The 12259-nt window shown below is 40.1% G+C and overlaps 1 protein-coding gene across 2 annotated transcripts; it reads left to right on the top strand.

Annotated features, from left to right (window-relative positions):
* Positions 1-610: 610 nt before the first annotated feature.
* tmem154 (transmembrane protein 154) lies at positions 611-11679 on the top strand. Of its 2 annotated transcripts, XM_061770447.1 has the most exons (7): positions 611-802; positions 1693-1788; positions 5978-6052; positions 7058-7228; positions 7313-7367; positions 7551-7627; positions 9924-11679. In XM_061770447.1, exons 1-7 carry the CDS (start codon positions 697-699, stop codon positions 9926-9928), a joined length of 585 nt encoding a protein of 194 aa, XP_061626431.1. In that variant the 5' UTR covers positions 611-696; the 3' UTR covers positions 9929-11679. The 2 variants fall into 2 exon arrangements, with proteins under 2 accessions (XP_061626431.1, XP_061626432.1); XM_061770448.1 differs by lacking the exon at positions 5978-6052.
* Positions 11680-12259: the final 580 nt, after the last annotated feature.

Genomic DNA, 12259 nt, shown 5'->3' with positions numbered 1-12259 from the left:
GGCACATTGAATTGAGACCTGTGAATTCTGAATGTTTTCGTTGGCTTATTGATCCATGTGAATTGTGCCTACCAACAAGTAGTCGTCATATTCTCATTGGCTTTTGGGACACAGCTGATTTCAACCCTGTGAATTCTGCCAAGCAACAAGTTGTCGGGTCCTGGAATTCCGGTATGTAACCTACCATAGCCTAGCCTAAGTAGTAGTAGCTTAATTTTTTTCTATTTAATACATCAACTCTGTATTTTCATTGGCTTATTATTTCTGCTGAGTAACACAAGGCCGGAATATTTTCATTGGCTTATGGAGCATGTTTAACTGAGCCCTTTGAATTCTGCCTAGCAACAAGGTATAAGGTCTTGGAAGTGTGTTTTTTCTCACACTAAACATTCAACACGCAGGTACAGGAACAGCCTGGGTGAAATGAAGCTCCCTGCAGTGACCAGTAAGTTCATTGAAAGGGTTTGGCACTAGAGCAGGTTGCTGCTCCTGCATACCTAACAGCCTGCAGCAGGAATGCAAGTGTGCGGCGGCAAACTTGCGGCGACAAGCACAAGAAAAGTTGCGTCACACCCGAGTGACTGGTCTGGGTGGGCGTGCCGTTTTTCTTCTTCCTCTCCCATCCACGTAAGTCAGACCGTCAGGAAGTTGCGATGCTGTGACACACAACACAACACAACACAACAGGATGGCAACATGTCCGCCCCTCGGCCTTGTTGTAGCAGCATGAGAGGCCACCATGGGAATACCCCACTCTTCCTGCTCCTGCTGTGGCTCCTCACGGGCACCTGGACAGGAAAAGGTAAGGACTCTGGATGTTTTTTATTTCTTCTTCTTCTTCTAAATTCACACAATTCCAGTCTGAATACAGGTACACTTTGTCCTGCTGACTGTAATACTTTCATAGTCCGAACAACATCACCCTAGAATTGTTTCCCCGCATTGCAGCATTTTTACGATATATGATCAAACCTGGATGAAACAAAGTGTTCATCGTGGTAACAAAACCTCTACTTGTGCTTTTGCAACACTTTAGATTTTTGTGGCAAGTGCGAAACAGGAAGTGGTAAGGTCCTGTATGTTGCGATTCTATGTACTGCGATACTGCATGGTATAGCTCCCATACCATGTAAATACAAGGCCAGTATCGCCAATACCAGAGGTGGCAAAAGTACTCACACTATGTACCTACGTAAGTAGAGGTATACAGTACTTGTGCAAAAAAAAAAAAAAAAATCATAATAATTCAACTCCTGTACTGAGGTGAAGTAACAAAAAAAAAAAAGTACTCAGTCTGAAATGTATTTTGTACTACTACTATGAATTTTGACAGTCAATTATTCCCATTATCCTTCAAATATAGAGAGTAAAGTACAATGAATACAAAGAATGTGAATGTGGAGTTGTTTTTCTAAATGTACCCTGCGATCCAGGGTGTACCTTCTCACTGCCAAAGTCAGCTGCGATAGACTCCAGCTTGTACGCAACTCTAATGAGGCCAGGCACTGTAGGAAATTAGTGCAATTATTAATGAGTTGAAACCCAGGACAGAAATGGACTTTTTTGACTTTTTTTTTTGGGGGGGGGGTTATAATTTGTTTTAGACTTACGAACTCTACCTATGATTTTTGTCATCTGTATGATTTATTAAAGTGTCACAAGTGTTGTTCTTGTTATTGTTTTTGTTTTTAGTGTCAAGCCAAGATGAGGGAACCGAAGAAGAAAGCAGAACAGTGGAAGAAGTGACAGTAGACCAAGAACAAGCCGTGGAGGACAAGGAAACCTCAGGTCAAACTTAAGAACATTAAGCATTATATATTATTATCTAAAATATCATGGCGGCACAGTGGCCGACCGGTTAGCACATCTTCCTCACAATTCTGAGGACCGAGGTTCAAATCCCGGCCCCGCCTGTGTGGAGTTTGCATGTTCTCCCAGTGCCTGTGTGGGTTTTCTCCAGGTACTCCGCTTTCCTCCCACATCCCAAAAACATGCACGTTAATTGCACACTCTAAATTGCCCACAGGTGTGAATGTGAGTGCGAATGGTTGTTTATGTGTGCCCTGTTATTGGCTGGCGCCCGAAGATAGCTGGGATCGGCTCCAGCACGCCCGCGACCCTAGCGAGGAGAAGCGCTGAAGAAAATGGATGGATCAAATATCATGCTAAGATATGAAACATTAATAGGAAGTACTTGAAAGGGACGATTAGCGAGCCATAGACTGTAGCGGATCAACTTACGAGTTTAATTTGGTCAGTGACCACCCTCGTAACTCAAAAACACTCCTATCTCAAATCATCTAGCCCCATTGAAATGAATGGAAATGCCATTAATCACTTCCAGCTCCCCAAAAAACACCAACAAAAAAATTTGCAAGCTTTTTAATGAGAAACATTTGCATTCTAGTGTATTTATTAAAACATACACGAAAAGTATCATGAAATAAAATGTAAACATTTAAACCGTTTGTGCATCATGATTTCATGCTTTAATTCAACAGACTTTGTGCCGCTCCTTCTGGCGGGTGTACCTTGGCCACCGGGAGGCAGTATAATACAGGTACATCGGTGCCTTCAGATAGGAGTGACCCGATTTACGAGTTTTCCGAGATACGCGTCGTCGTTTGGCTGATTTTTAGCTTTGAGATATGAACGCTGTGTATGTGAGATAGAATTATTCAATAATTGTCCCCAAAAAAGGCTGGAAGCCGTTTCTTGCCACTGTCACTTGGAGTTTACCGACAAACGAAACCCAAAACAAAGACAAATACACGTTGTGTATTTAAAACAACAACATAACTTATCCTTTAGTCTGTTAGTTTCAGATATAATATAAACATAGGTAAATGCTTAGCATCTATGTGTCATAACCCTTTCGCCAATATATATTTGAGCACAAATGGTGCAGCAACACAAATAGACAGACAACATAACAGTACTCACAGTAATATACGGTATGAATGACTGTAGGAATCCCACTTGAGTTCCAGGCAGAATATGATCGCTTGCTGCATCCAATCAGGAAAGCAAGGGTAAAGTAAGCATGAATTGGCCTTTATTCTGCCCCAGGTGGCCAAGGCACACATACCAGAAAGAGCTGCTCAATGTGCATTGAATTAAAAAAGAAAGTGTGACCAAATCTGTTTCATTCTTTTTAATGATATTTAATGTCATTACTGTATGTTTTTATGAAGTAGAGATACAAGTGTTTTGAGTTAAGAATGTGGTCAAGGAACGACTTAAACTCATATCTCAAAGAACCACTGTACAAGCCCAATTCCAATGAAGTTGGGACAGAAATCAAAACAGAATACAATGATTTGCAAATCAGGTTCGACCTATATTTGTAATTGAATACACGACAAAGACAAGATATTTCATGTTCAAACTGATCAACTTGATTGTTTTGAGCAAATAAGCATGAACTTAGAATTTGACGGCTGCAACGCGTTCCCAAAAAGCTGGGACAGGCTCACGTTTACCACTGTGTTACTTCACCTTTTCTTTGAACAACATTCAATCAACCTTTGGGAACTGAGGACACTCATTGTTGAAGCTTTGGAGGTGGAATTCTTTCCCATTCTTGCATTGTAGAGTTTCAAGTTGCACTTCCGGATGGAGCGCCAAACTTTTCTGAAGTGTTCCTGAGCCCACGCGGCGATATCCTTTAAGCACCGATGTCGGTTTTTGATGCAGTGCCGCCTCCTGAGGGATCCAAGGTCACGGGCATTCAGTGTGGGTTTTGGGCCTCGCCGCTTCCATGCAGTGATTTCTCCCGATTCTCGGAACCTTTTGATGATATTATGGACCGTAGATGATGAAATCCCTACATTCCTTGCAATTGTACATTGAGGAACCTTAAACTGTTGGACTATTTTCTCCCCCACTCGTTCACAAAGAGGGGAACCTCGCCCCATCTTTGCTTGTGAATGACTGAGCAATTCAGGGAAGCAATCCCGGCCCCCACCTGTTCCCGATGAGCCCGTTCACCTGCGGGATGTTCCGAACACGTGTTTGATGAACGTCTGTCTTTTTGGCCACCTCTGCCAGCTTTTTTGGAACGTGTTGCAGCCATCAAATTCTAAGTTCATGCTTATTTGCTCAAAACAATCAAGTTGATCAGTTTGAACATGACATATCTTGTCTTTGTCGTGTATTCAATTACAAATCTAGGTTGAACCTGATTTGCAAATCATTGTATTCTGTTTTGATTTCTGTTGAACACAACGTCCCAACTTCATTGGAATTGGGCTTGTATAAGAAATACACAAAGAAGACGGTCAGAACTAAACTCTGTCAGTTGCAGTAATATTAATCACTTTATGCAGTTAAAGAACACGTGCCTGTGAGTATTGTTATATTGTCTGTCTATATGTGTTGCTGCAGTTTCTGTTCAAATACCCACTACTTCAAGTTTAAAAATGATTCTTTCAATTCATCCAATTTCCGAGCCGCTTCTCCTCACACGGGTCGCGGGCGTGCCGGAGCCTATCCCAGCTGTCATCGGGCAGGAGGCGGGGTACACCCTCAACCGGTTGCCAGCCAATCGCAGGGCACATACAAACAAACAAACAACCATTCGCACTCACGTACACACCTACGGGCAATTTAGAGTCTCCAATTCATGCATGTTTTTGTGACGTAGGAAGAAACCGGAGTGCCCGGAGAAAAGCCACGCAGGCACGGGGAGAACATGCAAACTCCACACAGGCGGGGGCCAGGGATTGAACCCCAGTCCTCAGAACTGTGAGGCTGACGCTCTAACCAGTCGGCCACCGTTCTGCCACTTTTGAGACATAAAAAGATCAAAACACAGTACAGAGAGTCACTGAGCTATGAAAGGTTACCGGTAATGTGGTAATGCTGATAGAAATGTTTTTGGTTTTTTTTGACAATTGTGCAAATGATCCAGAGTCCTCCCTCAAGCAAATTCGAGCAGTTTGAAATGACTAATAGAGCAATAGTCTGGTATAGTGACAATTGTGCAAATGGTGCAGAGACTTCAAGAAATGTAAGCAGTTTAAAGTGACTAGTAGTGCGATAATATGGAACAGTGTCACTTGTGCAAATGGTGCAGATACTTCTCAAACACATGAGTGGGCAATAACAGGTATTCAAATTGTGCAGAGTGGCGAGACGACTACAGTGAGTGCACGAGTAATGTATCGTTGGCCCGACAAAGATGCGATGACAATCTCAAGACAAAATTGGCAGCATGTTACAATGGAATTGGAAGTGAACTGTTGAACTCATTCACTGCCAGGCTTCCCAGTTAACACGGAGATTTGACTTCTAAAGCCGTCAATGGCAGTGAATGTGTTGAAGAAGTTAATGGCAAGAGGGAAGAAGCTGTTGGAACGTCTGTAGGCAAACCTCAGGGAGTCCAGCAGGGATTTGTGATGCTCTTGAGGTGCTCCAGCATGACCGCACATGGGGGGTTGGGTTCAAAAAGTTTGCATGCTTTCAATAAGGGGTGTCCAAATTCTGAACATCCATTTTCTTAGCAGCCCCCAGCATAGACTAAAATGAACATCTGACTTGGTGTTCAATATCAGACGTATGAACTAAAAGGCAATGTGCGTGTAACTAACCCAATTGACTTCATCGTCATTAATTCATGTTTCAGCTAAAAGTTAAATATGCCATTGTTCAAATAGTTATTTGTGACTGGAATGGTTTAGATGTGTACGTTTGAACTTGAAGTCCTGTTTTAAGCATGTAGCCTTTTGTAGCAGCTTTTTTCACGAAAGCTAACTTCACATGACACCGGTGAAAACAAAAGTAAACCGAGATAGCGTGAATGGAACCAAATGCCCTGTAAAACGATTCCTTTACGTCCCCACCGACGAGGCACGAGATTAGTGTCAAAAGAGGTTTTTGTATTACATTGTAACACAATTAAACAGTCTACGTTAACTTTAATAACTCGAGACTTGTGGCTGCAAAGCAACTTGTTTTTGTTGCAACTTGTTTGTAGAGCCCACGTCATCCCCCCCGGACGCCCCCCCAACATCAGCGCCCTCGACCACCCGGGAGGGCAACTCGGACTCAGGTACGATCCCCCGGGACAACTACGCTAGCCCTCGTACACGACGCACAGTAGCTCATGACGTCAGAGTATTCCGATATTTAGTTCTGATCCCAAATTGTACGACCTCACTTGAGAGGTTTCACTCGATGTCATTTCTGTTTAGTTACACTTTGAATTTCAAAAATCTTGTTATTTTCAGAGGTTGTAACAGAAGATCTTGGCGCAAGATTGTACAACGTATACAGTGCATGTGATTTGATTATTAGGAGTGGTCACAGTACAGTGGCAGTAGCAACAGTAGCAGTGGTATCATCATATTCATCATTCATCATTAATAATAACATATATCCTAACCCCAACCCCAACCTAAATGTATATAGCACCTTTCAAAAGACCCAAAGATGCTTATTCTGATTTGTATATTGTTGTATTTGGATATACACGTATGGATCTATAGTACTTTGTTTTATATTTTTATTTGTATATTATATAGCTATTTGTTTTATATTATTTTGTATTTTTATTCATAGTTTCAAGGGATCTTTTTAGATTGATATATAAAATATATATCTTTACATTTGTTTTAAATACTGTACATATGTTATTATATTTTTACTTGCAGTTTATTTTTTACATTATTTATTGATTGAGTTAGTCACCTACTGGTTCAATCCTGTTTGCATGTTGTCCCCGTGCCTGCGTGGCTTTTCTGCATCCCCGAAACATGCACGCTAGGTTCATTGACGACTCTAAATTGCCCGTAGGTGTGAATGTGAATGTGACTGTGAGCGCGAATGCGTTTGTATGTTTGCCCTGCGATTGGCTGGCAACCGGTTCAGGGCGTAGCCCGCCTCCTGCCCGATGATCGCCGGGATGGGCTCCGTCACGCCCGCGACCCCCGTGAGGAGAAGCGTGACAGAAAATGGATGGATGGATGGATGGATGGACTTACTTACTTACTTACTTACTTATCGGTAGTCCGAGTAATTCTCGTGTCTATTTTTCTGATGATTGTTTTCTCGGAAGGGAGCACAGACAAGCCCGAGTGGTTGAACTCGACGTTGACCCCCCAGAGCGACGAGGGTCTGAGCATCACAGTCATCCTCATCCCGGTGGCCCTGGTGGTCTTCATCATCGTCGTTATCATGTTCGCCCTCTTCCTCAAGCGCAGATTCAATATTGAGGCTGCCGTTCACGGTGAAAAGGGCTTTTTTTTAAGTACAAATACTGTGAGATCTGTAATAATACACTCAATCATATGTTTTGGGGGTTTGTTTTTAGATTCCAGAAAGGATGATCCATATCTGGATGGGTCCAGCACAGAAAAAGTACCAATGTACGTACTTCACAAACATATATTGCATATCAGTAAGATCTTGATATTTGAATGAGGCATTTATAAGTTAACAGCCAAGGGGCTAAAATCAGGCGGCCTCATTTAGCAACTTGAATAATAAATCCTTTGTGAGACGTTTAGAATGAAGTTAGGGTAAACAAAACTGCTGTTTCGTATGTCCAGGCCCATGTTTGAAGAAGACGTTCCTTCAGTGTTGGAGCTGGAGATGGAAGAACTGGACCAGTGGATGATCAAAGACGGTACCGTTTTAGCGATGTAGCACAATGTATGGAAACTGAGGAAAGATGACAATTGCATGCGAAGTACATCCAAATAATAATTATGTACAGTGTATAAAAACACATGGAATTAAATGCATTAAAAAAAAACATATATATATATATATATATATATATATATATATAAACTATACACAGACTTTATCACACCACTGTGTATATATAATGAAATATATATAAATGATACAATAGGTATATCAATATCAAATAATAACAATACGTAAAATAAATCAAATACAAATTTATAAAAAATGGGAAAAATCAAAATAGAGACAATATATATAAACAGATCAAAATCTATTTTAAAAGGAATGTAGAAAAATGTGTCAAAACAAACCAAAACCTATGTTTCAGGATCTATGTTTCAAAACTATGAAAATATATAGTTAAATAAAGCTCTTCTCAGTCTTGGGCCAACATTGAAGGGTAGTTGCTCAAAAAGGGGGGTATAATTGTCAGTCCTTGGGTTCTTCTTTCGACCAAAGATGTCACATACATGTTACTTACAGCATGGAAATACATCCGTCTGAGTGACGGATTGCGACACGCACAAACGTGTCAGCCGTTACAACACAACGAACACGGGCGGCCTCCCTTGTGCCGAGGTCCACTCGCTCGACGTCGCTGAGGCTCCGCGTGGCCTTTTCTCTATCGATTGCCACATCATCCGAAGGCACGTTCAGTGCGCTAGGAAACTGTATGTGGACACAAACGATTATACAACACACAAGTCAAAGGTCAGTTGTGTGACCCAACAGAAGCAGAATGTCATCTATAGCGCAGTTCAGACCAGAGGCGGACATTTCTTCAGAATTCCCACCGGGCCTGTGAGTCATGCGGGATGGGAGGGAATTTAACTAGGACTCACGGATTGGGCGGGCGCAGGAACTGTCAAAATATTATATCCAAAATGGAGCAGGATTACCTGGGAGTAAAAACAAAAAATGTGGAGAAAATGCTGGGAGCGGAATTCCGTAAAATGTTGGTTTGGAAATGTGAGGCAGGGGGATGAATTTCTCTGTGGGAGTCGCTCCAGGAGGAGTATCGGGAGCGTGTCATCAAATGTGGCAATGACCAAAGGGAGGCAGCAGATGGCAGAGAATAGCGTAACCATTCCTAGAAAATATACTACTTATGTTGAAAAGAATTAATAAAAAAAAAAACTAAACAGAATAATGTACTAATATACAACTATATATATATATATGTGTGTGTGTGTGTATACACTGTATATATGTATATATATATAAATGTATATATATATATATATATATATACATACATGTACATATAGAGAGAGAAGTGTATGTGTGTGCGTGCACGTGTACATGTGTGTATAAATATAAATTGATATGTAAACAATATCTATATATCAAAATATATCTAATATAAGGAATTTAAAACATTTTTCAAAAGTCTGTAAAAATATCCAAAAACAGACAAATTCACATACAAAAATAGTTGTAACGATATTGCAGAAGTGTATATGTCTTAGTTTTTCGCAGAGGATAAATAATCTATACCTATGAGTATTGTCTACCACTTGAGTTCAAAGAGCTTGTTTCAAGTTTGAGCACTAGCGCCACATCCACGCACGTTTTATTAGCCAGTCTGTGTGGTTCTGAAGCCTTATTGGGATTCCCACATGGGTTCCAGGCAACACACGTCCCGCCGCAACATGATTGGCTTCTGCGTCGCGGGAAAGGCAGGCTACGCAGATGTAATGAGATTTGTACGAAATTCAAAGAAAGAAGTTCATGTTATGTTTAGGTTTAGGGCTTAAGGCGGTTTAGGCTTAGGCTTAGACGGGGAAAGTGGGACACACACTTAACGCTGCCGCACTTTTAACATCTTTTCCAGTCTGAAAGCGGTTGGTACAGCAGCCAATCATAGCGCAGCAGCGCGTGTCCTGGAGCCGGTAATATTGGAGCAGGGCGTTTCTTGCCCGGAAACTACGTGGGAGTTTTGAATTGTGCGTTAGCATTAAGATAGCGGACATTCAAAATGCAGTTAATGTTCTTCGGTTAAATACACAACGTGTAAATCTCTTTGTTTTATGGTTAACTTCAAATAAAAAGTGAGTAGCAAAAAAGCAACAACAACAAAACTCAAGTTGAGTCATTCGTTAGTGAAGGTACCGCTGTATGTGTATGTAATAGGTGTTGATAACGATAACTCTATAATAATAACTTCCCGATGTTGCAAAGTTCCATTTCCTGTTCTGTGGTTGTCATCACACATGATTGTTTGGCTGCAGGTTAACAGCGCGGAAAAACAACCACATTTCCAAAATCATCGTTTTTCTGCGGGTCTACTCGTCCGAGTTCACGCCCCCCGGATACGCGATCAACGGTAAATTGCATCCCGAAACCCCTGCGATGGCCAGCGGCACTGGAGCAAGGCCGGATTCATGCGCAGGCTCTACGCTAACAAGCTACAAACAATCCATCAAAACGCACATGCACAAAATTACAAATGGAAAAAAATCAATCCGACAACATACTTGACTCGAGCGTATATCCGATTGAAGGGCTTGATAAGGGCTTTCCACATTTGTTTTGATTTTGTCAGTATGACTTCATAGGACGACAAAATGACCAGAAACACATTTTCTTTCCTTTCAAATGGCAAAAGTCAGCCCCTATTAAACTCACACAGGTGAAACTGAAATATTTGCGACAAAACAATGAGCCAGATTGCGTATTAAAGGTCTTCACTGAGGCGCTCCAGATCTGTATTTCATTTGTCAAACTGTGTATAACTGTGTAAGTCTGCAAACCCCTGTTTTTCTGTCTGGTTTTTGTGATATAAAAAATTAGACCAGGATAAACCACCATGAATATGCCCTAAACCTCTACAACGCAATTGAAAAAAACAAAAGAAATATTTCTGAGAGGGGAAGTAAAAATACACAACTGAGAAAATGTGGTTACACAAGTGTGCACAGCCTCTTTTAACTGAGGAGATGTCTTTGTCTGTATAGAATGAATTCCAACTCATGTTAAATGGGAGTTAGCACTCACCTCCCACCATTTAAAATGCCTCTGATGAAACCCAAATCAAGTTCAGAAGTTCTAGTAGGCTTTTCCTGACATTGTTCAAGCCATGGTTCACAGACAGCTTCCACAACATCAGACCTTCAGACATCTGCTAGAAAGCAAAAAAATAAAAAAATTAAAAAAAAAAGTCAGGGAAAGCCTACTAGAAAAGCTGAACTTTTTTTCAGGGTTATTCAGAGGCATTTTAAATGGTGGCAAGTGTGTGCTGACTCCCATTTAACATGAGTTTGAAAATGACGGATTATTTCGAAACACAGCCACGGCCCCTGTTGTGAGTGTGTGCACACATTACCTCAGTTGTTTATTTTGACTTCGCCTCTTGGAAAGATTGATTCATTTTTCAATGGAGTTGCAGGTCATGTGACCAATGGTGGAAAAAGCTTTGTTGGGATTTATCTTGGTCTCATTTTTCATGGCAGACAACTGGCATTTGAAGAAGGGTGTGTAGATTTTTTAGATCCACTGTGTGTTCTTATGATGAAACAATGGCAAATACACTTAAAATGTGCAAAAACTCTCATTGGTGAAATTTGCCCATTTGCAACAAACCCTAACGAAACAAAACCCATCTTATATTAAAGACCTTTATGAGAACTCCCGAGCTCTGTACTCGTTTTGACAAAATGTCTTCAAATGATGACAAAATGACCCGTTTTTTTTTTTTATAAATATGAAAGATCACCCCTTTCTAAACTCACATCGAAAACATGAAAACAAACCAAATCTTTTTTTTTTTTTTTTTCTTTTCAAATTCCTTGTTGCAGTCGTTTGTGGCACTGATCTCGGTTTGAATGCGGTTTGTATTTTGTTGTGTGTTCCATTGTTGTCAATGCAAACGAAGGCATCACAGCCAAAGATGTCGCTTTCACTTTGTGCTTTTTGTAAATATGAAATGTCTTGTCTTGATATTTAAAATATGTAATGTTCAACAAAATAAAATCTATTCCACTTTTATCCTGTAAAATAATGATTTTATTCTTGTAAAATTGCAACTTCTTTTTTTTGTTTTTTTACACAGACATTCTAACTTGTTTTTTGTAAAATCATAACTTTAGCCTCTTAAAATCATAACTTTTCTCGAAGAATTGCAACTTATTTGTATTCAATTTGGCTTTTTTTACGATAATTTCCTTGAAACATTCCGACGTTCTGTAAAAAAAATATTCTTTGAAAAGGATGGCAGTATATATTTACAACTACTTTGTATCTTTGTATAATTTGGCGTAATTTTTGTGATAGTACTACTTATCTTTCATAAAATTATACTTTATTCAGATAGAATGATTACTTTATTGGTGTTACATTACAACATGTTTCTTGTATAATTTGTAAATTGAATTCTTGTAAAATTACAATGTTATCCTCTTAAAACTACCTTTTTTAAATCTGAGTCCTTTGTCTGAATTCTTGTAAGATTCCGGTTTATCTCTTGTCAAATTAAAAACTTTATTCCTGTAAAATGATGATTAGATTTTCATAAAAGTATAACTTCTAATCAGGTGATACGTTGTTAGTACTAAGTTTCTTACCTATT

The sequence above is a fragment of the Phyllopteryx taeniolatus genome, chromosome 4 (assembly GCF_024500385.1).
Source record: "Phyllopteryx taeniolatus isolate TA_2022b chromosome 4, UOR_Ptae_1.2, whole genome shotgun sequence".
Taxonomy (NCBI): domain Eukaryota; kingdom Metazoa; phylum Chordata; class Actinopteri; order Syngnathiformes; family Syngnathidae; genus Phyllopteryx; species Phyllopteryx taeniolatus.
Note: the sequence above shows the minus strand (reverse complement) of the source record. Positions and strands in the feature narration are given on the sequence as shown.

Bases quoted from the DNA above. Each gene is read 5' to 3' on its own strand.
- tmem154 (XM_061770447.1), top strand. From the start codon at position 697: ATGTCCGCCCCTCGGCCTTGTTGTAGCAGCATGAGAGGCCACCATGGG. The intron at 6,053-7,057 runs GTACGATCCCCC...TTTTCTCGGAAG, and splicing joins GGAGGGCAACTCGGACTCAG to GGAGCACAGACAAGCCCGAG. The intron at 7,368-7,550 runs GTACGTACTTCA...TCGTATGTCCAG, and splicing joins AGCACAGAAAAAGTACCAAT to GCCCATGTTTGAAGAAGACG.